This window comes from Littorina saxatilis, linkage group LG14, assembly GCF_037325665.1.
Source record: "Littorina saxatilis isolate snail1 linkage group LG14, US_GU_Lsax_2.0, whole genome shotgun sequence".
In the NCBI taxonomy this organism is placed as follows: domain Eukaryota; kingdom Metazoa; phylum Mollusca; class Gastropoda; order Littorinimorpha; family Littorinidae; genus Littorina; species Littorina saxatilis.
In genome coordinates this window covers 45,605,925-45,614,938 of record NC_090258.1, presented here as the reverse complement: position 1 = coordinate 45,614,938, position 9,014 = coordinate 45,605,925, and the positions used below count along the sequence as shown (strand labels likewise).

Here is a 9,014-nt window from a genome sequence, read left to right as displayed (position 1 = left end):
AGCGGTCACAAAGAGGGTTGGGTAAGATGAACAGCTTTACAAGGCAGCCCTAGCTTCTTGTCTGTGAGTGTGTCGTCTGCAAGCAACCAACGGTCACAGCGGTCACAAAGAGGGTTGGGTAAGATGAACAGCTTTACAAGGCAGCCCTAGCTTCTTGTCTGTGAGTGTGTCGTCTGCAAGCAACCAACGGTCACAGCGGTCACAAAGAGGGTTGGGTAAGATTAACAGCTTTACAAGGCAGCCCTAGCTTCTTGTCTGTGAGTGTGTCGTCTGCAAGCAACCAACGGTCACAGCGGTCACAAAGAGGGTTGGGTAAGATTAACAGCTTTACAAGGCAGCCCTAGCTTCTTGTCTGTGAGTGTGTCGTCTGCAAGCAACCAACGGTCACAGCGGTCACAAAGAGGGTTGGGTAAGATTAACAGCTTTACAAGGCAGCCCTAGCTTCTTGTCTGTGAGTGTGTCGTCTGCAAGCAACCAACGGTCACAGCGGTCACAAAGAGGGTTGGGTAAGATTAACAGCTTTACACGGCAGCCCTAGCTTCTTGTCTGTGAGTGTGTCGTCTGCAAGCAACCAACGGTCACAGCGGTCACAAAGAGGGTTGGGTAAGATTAACAGCTTTACAAGGCAGCCCTAGCTTCTTGTCTGTGAGTGTGTCGTCTGCAAGCAACCAACGGTCACAGCGGTCACAAAGAGGGTTGGGTAAGATTAACAGCTTTACAAGGCAGCCCTAGCTTCTTGTCTGTGAGTGTGTCGTCTGCAAGCAACCAACGGTCACAGCGGTCACAAAGAGGGTTGGGTAAGATTAACAGCTTTACACGGCAGCCATAGCTCATTGTCTGTGTGTGTGTGTAGGAGACCATCTCAAATCGAACCCGACCACATCGTAAGGGTCACGTGACACTACGACAAGAGTGAGGGACACCAAGGGACACCACTGTACGTCAGTAGCAATAAGATGTAACACCCACCATTGTACGGGTCACGTGACGCTACGACAAGAGTTAGGGACACCAAGGGACACCACTGTACGTCAGGAGCAATAAGATGTAACACCCACCATTGTACGGGTCACGTGACGCTACGACAAGAGTTAGGGACACCAAGGGACACCACTGTATGTTAGTAGCGAGATGTAACACCCACCATTGTACGGGTCACGTGACGCTACGACAAGAGTTAGGGACACCAAGGGACACCACTGTATGTTAGTAGCGAGATGTAACACCCACTATTGTACGGGTCACGTGACGCTACGACAAGAGTTAGGGACACCAAGGGACGCCACTGTATGTCAGTAGCGAGATGTAACACCCACCATTGTACGGGTCACGTGACGCTACGACAAGAGTTAGGGACACCAAGGGACACCACTGTATGTCAGTAGCGATCGAGATGCAACACCCACCATTGTACGGGTCACGTAACATTACAATAAGAAGTTGGGATAGCGACACAACGTTAAATTTCAGTAGCAAGATGTAACACCCACCATTGTACGGGTCACGTAACATTACAATAAGAAGTTGGGATAGCGACACAACGTTAAATGTCAGTAGCAAGATGTAACACCCACCATTGTACGGGTCAAAGAACACTACATCAACTTGGGATAGCGACACCACACAAAGTTAAATGTCAGTAGAAAGCGCACCACGTGCCCGGCACACAAACACCAAGATATCTACATCTACATCTAGCTAGGTCAGGCCGTCGTTAACTAGACCGTTACAATCGTGCCAACGGCCAACTAGACTTACTGTTGTGTGGCCTTGCAGTCATTCTATTTGGTACGTCCTGATAGTGATACACAACACGTCATCATTACATAGACACACACCAGTACACTTCGTGCAAATAAACACATAAAACGCAGTGTGTGAGTGTGTGTGTGTGTGTGTGTGTGTGTGTGTGTGTTGTGGATGGATTCAGAGCACTAAAATAAGAACTTTTCATGGTGACAAAAGCAGGAAAGCCAGCAACATACTCCACCACACGCCACGGCACGTTTAGCAGAGTGGAAGAGTTCACATACATTGCACAAGGCACAGGTGCCGTGCGCATGATATGCAGACGTGAAAAACCCAAGTAAATAAATATCATCTACAGATGGTAGCGGTCCTCGATAATAGAGGCAGTTCTAACACTCTCTTGTCTTTATGTCTGGTAGCGGTCCTCAATAATAGAGACAGTTCTAACACTCTCTTGTCTTAATGTCTGGTAGCGGTCCTCAATAATAGAGGCAGTTCTAACACTCTCTTGTCTTAATGTCTGGTAGCGGTCCTCAATAATAGAGACAGTTCTAACACTCTCTTGTCTTAATGTCTGGTAGCGGTCCTCAATAATAGAGGCAGTTCTAACACTCTTGTCTTAATGTCTGGTAGCGGTCCTCAATAATAGAGGCAGTTCTAACACTCTCTTGTCTTAATGTCTGGTAGCGGTCCTCAATAATAGAGGCAGTTCTAACACTCTTGTCTTAATGTCTGGTAGCGGTCCTCAATAATAGAGGCAGTTCTAACACTCTCTTGTCTTAATGTCTGGTAGCGGTCCTCAATAATAGAGGCAGTTCTAACACTCTTGTCTTAATGTCTGGTAGCGGTCCTCAATAATAGAGGCAGTTCTAACACTCTCTTGTCTTAATGTCTGGTAGCGGTCCTCAATAATAGAGGCAGTTCTAACACTCTTGTCTTAATGTCTGGTAGCGGTCCTCAATAATAGAGGCAGTTCTAACACTCTCTTGTCTTAATGTCTGGTAGCGGTCCTCAATAATAGAGGCAGTTCTAACACTCTTGTCTTAATGTCTGGTAGCGGTCCTCAATAATAGAGGCAGTTCTAACACTCTCTTGTCTTAATGTCTGGTAGCGGTCCTCAATAATAGAGACAGTTCTAACACTCTCTTGTCTTAATGTCTGGTAGCGGTCCTCAATAATAGAGGCAGTTCTAACACTCTCTTGTCTTAATGTCTGGTAGCGGTCCTCAATAATAGAGACAGTTCTAACACTCTCTTGTCTTAATGTCTGGTAGCGGTCCTCAATAATAGAGGCAGTTCTAACACTCTCTTGTCTTAATGTCTGGTAGCGGTCCTCAATAATAGAGACAGTTCTAACACACTCTTGTCTTAATGTCTGGTAGCGGTCCTCAATAATAGAGGCAGTTCTAACACTCTCTTGTCTTAATGTCTGGTAGCGGTCCTCAATAATAGAGACAGTTCTAACACTCTCTTGTTTTAATGTGTGGTAGCGGTCCTCAATAATAGATGCAGTTCTAACACTCTCTTGTCTTAATGTCTGGTAGCGGTCCTCAATAATAGAGACAGTTCTAACACTCTCTTGTCTTAATGTCTGGTAGCGGTCCTCAATAATAGAGGCAGTTCTAACACTCTTGTCTTAATGTCTGGTAGCGGTCCTCAATAATAGAGGCAGTTCTAACACTCTCTTGTCTTAATGTCTAGTAGCGGTCCTCAATAATAGAGACAGTTCTAACACTCTCTTGTCTTAATGTCTAGTAACGGTCCTCAATAATAGAGGCAGTTCTAACACTCTCTTGTCTTAATGTCTGGTAGCGGTCCTCAATAATAGAGGCAGTTCTAACACTCTCTTGTCTTAATGTCTGGTAGCGGTCCTCAATAATAGAGGCAGTTCTAACACTCTTTTGTCTTAATGTCTGGTAGCGGTCCTCAATAATAGAGGCAGTTCTAACACTCTCTTGTCTTAATGTCTGGTAGCGGTCCTCAATAATAGAGACAGTTCTAACACTCTCTTGTCTTAATGTGTGGTAGCGGTCCTCAATAATAGAGGCAGTTCTAACACTCTCTTGTCTTAATGTCTGGTAGCGGTCCTCAATAATAGAGACAGTTCTAACACTCTCTTGTCTTAATGTCTGGTAGCGGTCCTCAATAATAGAGGCAATTCTAACACTCTCTTGTCTTAATGTCTGGTAGCGGTCCTCAATAATAGAGGCAGTTCTAACACTCTTATCTTAATGTCTGGTAGCGGTCCTCAATAATAGAGACAGTTCTAACACTCTCTTGTCTTAATGTCTGGTAGCGGTCCTCAATAATAGAGGCAGTTCTAACACTCTCTTGTCTTAATGTCTAGTAGCGGTCCTCAATAATAGAGACAGTTCTAACACTCTCTTGTCTTAATGTCTGGTAGCGGTCCTCAATAATAGAGACAGTTCTAACACTCTCTTGTCTTAATGTCTGGTAGCGGTCCTCAATAATAGAGGCAGTTCTAACACTCTCTTGTCTTAATGTCTGGTAGCGGTCCTCAATAATAGAGGCAGTTCTAACACTCTCTTGTCTTAATGTGTGGTAGCGGTCCTCAATAATAGAGACAGTTCTAACACTCTCTTGTCTTAATGTCTGGTAGCGGTCCTCAATAATAGAGGCAGTTCTAACACTCTCTTGTCTTTATGTCTGGTAGCGGTCCTCAATAATAGAGACAGCTCTAACACTCTCTTTTCTTTATGTCTGGTAGCGGTCCTCAATAATAGAGACAGTTCTAACACTCTCTTGTCTTAATGTCTGGTAGCGGTCCTCAATAATGGAGACAGTTCTAACACTCTTGTCTTAATGTCTGGTAGCGGTCCTCAATAATAGAGACAGTTCTAACACTCTCTTGTCTTAATGTCTGGTAGCGGTCCTCAATAATAGAGGCAGTTCTAACACTCTCTTGTCTTAATGTCTGGTAGCGGTCCTCAATAATAGAGGCAGTTCTAACACTCTCTTGTCTTAATGTCTGGTAGCGGTCCTCAATAATAGAGGCAGTTCTAACACTCTCTTGTCTTAATGTCTGGTAGCGGTCCTCAATAATAGAGGCAGTTCTAACACTCTCTTGTCTTAATGTCTGGTAGCGGTCCTCAATAATAGAGACAGTTCTAACACTCTCTTGTCTTAATGTCTGGTAGCGGTCCTCAATAATAGAGGCAGTTCTAACACTCTCTTGTCTTAATGTCTGGTAGCGGTCCTCAATAATAGAGGCAGTTCTAACACTCTCTTGTCTTAATGTCTGGTAGCGGTCCTCAATAATAGAGACAGTTCTAACACTCTCTTGTTTTAATGTGTGGTAGCGGTCCTCAATAATAGATGCAGTTCTAACACTCTCTTGTCTTAATGTCTGGTAGCGGTCCTCAATAATAGAGACAGTTCTAGCACTCTCTTGTCTTAATGTCTGGTAGCGGTCCTCAATAATGGAGACAGTTCTAACACTCTTGTCTTAATGTCTGGTAGCGGTCCTCAATAATAGAGACAGTTCTAACACTCTCTTGTCTTAATGTGTGGTAGCGGTCCTCAATAATAGAGGCAGTTCTAACACTCTCTTGTCTTTATGTCTGGTAGCGGTCCTCAATAATAGAGACAGTTCTAACACTCTGGTCTTAATGTCTAGTAGCGGTCCTCAATAATAGAGGCAGTTCTAACACTCTTGTCTTAATGTGTGGTAGCGGTCCTCAATAATAGAGACAGTTCTAACACTCTGGTCTTAATGTCTAGTAGCGGTCCTCAATAATAGAGGCAGTTCTAACACTCTTGTCTTAATGTGTGGTAGCGGTCCTCAATAATAGAGACAGTTCTAACACTCTCTTGTCTTTATGTCTGGTAGCGGTCCTCAATAATAGAGACAGTTCTAACACTCTCTGGTCTTAATGTCTGGTAGCGGTCCTCAATAATAGAGGCAGTTCTAACACTCTCTTGTCTTAATGTCTGGTAGCGGTCCTCAATAATAGAGACAGTTCTAACACTCTCTTGTCTTAATGTCTGGTAGCGGTCCTCAATAATAGAGACAGTTCTAACACTCTCTTGTCTTAATGTCTGGTAGCGGTCCTCAATAATAGAGGCAGTTCTAACACTCTTGTCTTAATGTCTGGTAGCAGTCCTCAATAATAGAGACAGTTCTAACACTCTCTTGTCTTAATGTCTGGTAGCGGTCCTCAATAATAGAGGCAGTTCTAACACTCTTGTCTTAATGTCTGGTAGCAGTCCTCAATAATAGAGACAGTTCTAACACTCTCTTGTCTTAATGTGTGGTAGCGGTCCTCAATAATAGAGACAGTTCTAACACTCTCTTGTCTTAATGTCTGGTAGCGGTCCTCAATAATAGAGGCAGTTCTAACACTCTTGTCTTAATGTCTGGTAGCGGTCCTCAATAATAGAGACAGTTCTAACACTCTTGTCTTAATGTCTGGTAGCGGTCCTCAATAATAGAGACAGTTCTAACACTCTTGTCTTAATGTCTGGTAGCGGTCCTCAATAATAGAGACAGTTCTAACACTCTCTTGTCTTAATGTCCAGTAGCGGTCCTCAATAATAGAGACAGTTCTAACACTCTTGTCTTAATGTCTGGTAGCGGTCCTCAATAATAGAGACAGTTCTAACACTCTCTTGTCTTAATGTCCAGTAGCGGTCCTCAATAATAGAGACAGTTCTAACACTCTCTTGTCTTAATGTCCAGTAGCGGTCCTCAATAATAGAGGCAGTTCTAACACTCTCTTGTCTTAATGTCTGGTAGCGGTCCTCAATAATAGAGACAGTTCTAACACTCTCTTGTCTTAATGTCTGGTAGCGGTCCTCAATAATAGAGGCAGTTCTAACACTCTTGTCTTAATGTCTAGTAGCGGTCCTCAATAATAGAGACAGTTCTAACACTCTCTTGTCTTAATGTCTAGTAGCGGTCCTCAATAATAGAGACAGTTCTAACACTCTCTTGTCTTAATGTCTAGTAGCGGTCCACAATAATAGAGACAGTTCTAACACTCTCTTGTTTTAATGTCTAGTAACGGTCCTCAATAATAGAGGCAGTTCTAACACTCTCTTGTCTTAATGTCTGGTAGCGGTCCTCAATAATAGAGGCAGTTCTAACACTCTCTTGTCTTAATGTCTGGTAGCGGTCCTCAATAATAGAGGCAGTTCTAACACTCTTTTGTCTTAATGTCTGGTAGCGGTCCTCAATAATAGAGGCAGTTCTAACACTCTCTTGTCTTAATGTCTGGTAGCAGTCCTCAATAATACAGTTCTAACACTCTCTTGTCTTAATGTGTGGTAGCGGTCCTCAATAATAGAGGCAGTTCTAACACTCTCTTGTCTTAATGTCTGGTAGCGGTCCTCAATAATAGAGACAGTTCTAACACTCTTGTCTTAATGTCTGGTAGCGGTCCTCAATAATAGAGACAGTTCTAACACTCTCTTGTCTTAATGTCTGGTAGCGGTCCTCAATAATAGAGGCAGTTCTAACACTCTCTTGTCTTAATGTCTAGTAGCGGTCCTCAATAATAGAGGCAGTTCTAACACTCTTGTCTTAATGTCTAGTAGCGGTCCTCAATAATAGAGGCAGTTCTAACACTCTCTTGTCTTAATGTCTGGTAGCGGTCCTCAATAATAGAGACAGTTCTAACACTCTCTTGTTTTAATGTCTAGTAACGGTCCTCAATAATAGAGGCAGTTCTAACACTCTCTTGTCTTAATGTGTGGTAGCGGTCCTCAATAATAGAGGCAGTTCTAACACTCTCTTGTCTTAATGTCTGGTAGCGGTCCACAATAATAGAGACAGTTCTAACACTCTCTTGTTTTAATGTCTAGTAACGGTCCTCAATAATAGAGGCAGTTCTAACACTCTCTTGTCTTAATGTCTGGTAGCGGTCCTCAATAATAGAGGCAGTTCTAACACTCTCTTGTCTTAATGTCTGGTAGCGGTCCTCAATAATAGAGGCAGTTCTAACACTCTTTTGTCTTAATGTCTGGTAGCGGTCCTCAATAATAGAGGCAGTTCTAACACTCTCTTGTCTTAATGTCTGGTAGCAGTCCTCAATAATACAGTTCTAACACTCTCTTGTCTTAATGTGTGGTAGCGGTCCTCAATAATAGAGGCAGTTCTAACACTCTCTTGTCTTAATGTCTGGTAGCGGTCCTCAATAATAGAGACAGTTCTAACACTCTCTTGTCTTAATGTCTGGTAGCGGTCCTCAATAATAGAGGCAATTCTAACACTCTCTTGTCTTAATGTCTGGTAGCGGTCCTCAATAATAGAGACAGTTCTAACACTCTCTTGTCTTAATGTCTGGTAGCGGTCCTCAATAATAGAGACAGTTCTAACACTCTCTTGTCTTAATGTCTGGTAGCGGTCCTCAATAATAGAGACAGTTCTAACACACTCTTGTCTTAATGTCTGGTAGCGGTCCTCAATAATAGAGACAGTTCTAACACTCTCTTGTCTTAATGTCTGGTAGCGGTCCTCAATAATAGAGGCAGTTCTAACACTCTCTTGTCTTAATGTCTAGTAGCGGTCCTCAATAATAGAGGCAGTTCTAACACTCTCTTATCTTAATGTCTGGTAGCGGTCCTCAATAATAGAGACAGTTCTAACACTCTCTTGTCTTAATGTCTAGTAGCGGTCCTCAATAATAGAGGCAGTTCTAACACTCTCTTGTCTTAATGTCTGGTAGCGGTCCTCAAATATAGAGACAGTTCTAACACTCTCTTGTCTTAATGTCTGGTAGCTGTCCTCAATAATAGAGACAGTTCTAACACACTCTTGTCTTAATGTCTGGTAGCGGTCCTCAATAATAGAAGCAGTTCTAACACTCTTGTCTTTATGTCTGGTAGCGGTCCTCAATAATAGAGGCAGTTCTAACACTCTTGTCTTAATGTCTGGTAGCGGTCCTCAATAATAGAGACAGTTCTAACACTCTCTTGTCTTAATGTCTGGTAGCGGTCCTCAATAATAGAGGCAGTTCTAACACTCTTGTCTTAATGTCTGGTAGCGGTCCTCAATAATAGAGACAGTTCTAACACTCTCTTGTCTTAATGTCTGGTAGCGGTCCTCAATAATAGAGACAGTTCTAACACTCTCTTGTCTTAATGTCCAGTAGCGGTCCTCAATAATAGAGGCAGTTCTAACACTCTCTTGTCTTAATGTCTGGTAGCGGTCCTCAATAAAAGAGACAGTTCTAACACTCTCTTGTCTTAATGTCTGGTAGCGGTCCTCAATAATAGAGGCAGTTCTAACACTCTCTTGTCTTAATG

The 9,014-nt window shown here is 43.0% G+C and overlaps 1 protein-coding gene across 1 annotated transcript in view; it reads right to left on the bottom strand.

Annotated features, from left to right (window-relative positions):
- Positions 1 to 1,661: 1,661 nt before the first annotated feature.
- The window catches only part of LOC138947875 (mucin-4-like), a gene marked incomplete in the record, with an annotated part of 178,564 nt that continues 171,211 nt past the window's right edge, over positions 1,662 to 9,014 (bottom strand). Inside the window, 1 exon segment of the mRNA XM_070319444.1 lies at positions 1,662 to 1,795. Coding sequence (XP_070175545.1) covers positions 1,777 to 1,795 — 19 coding nt within the window.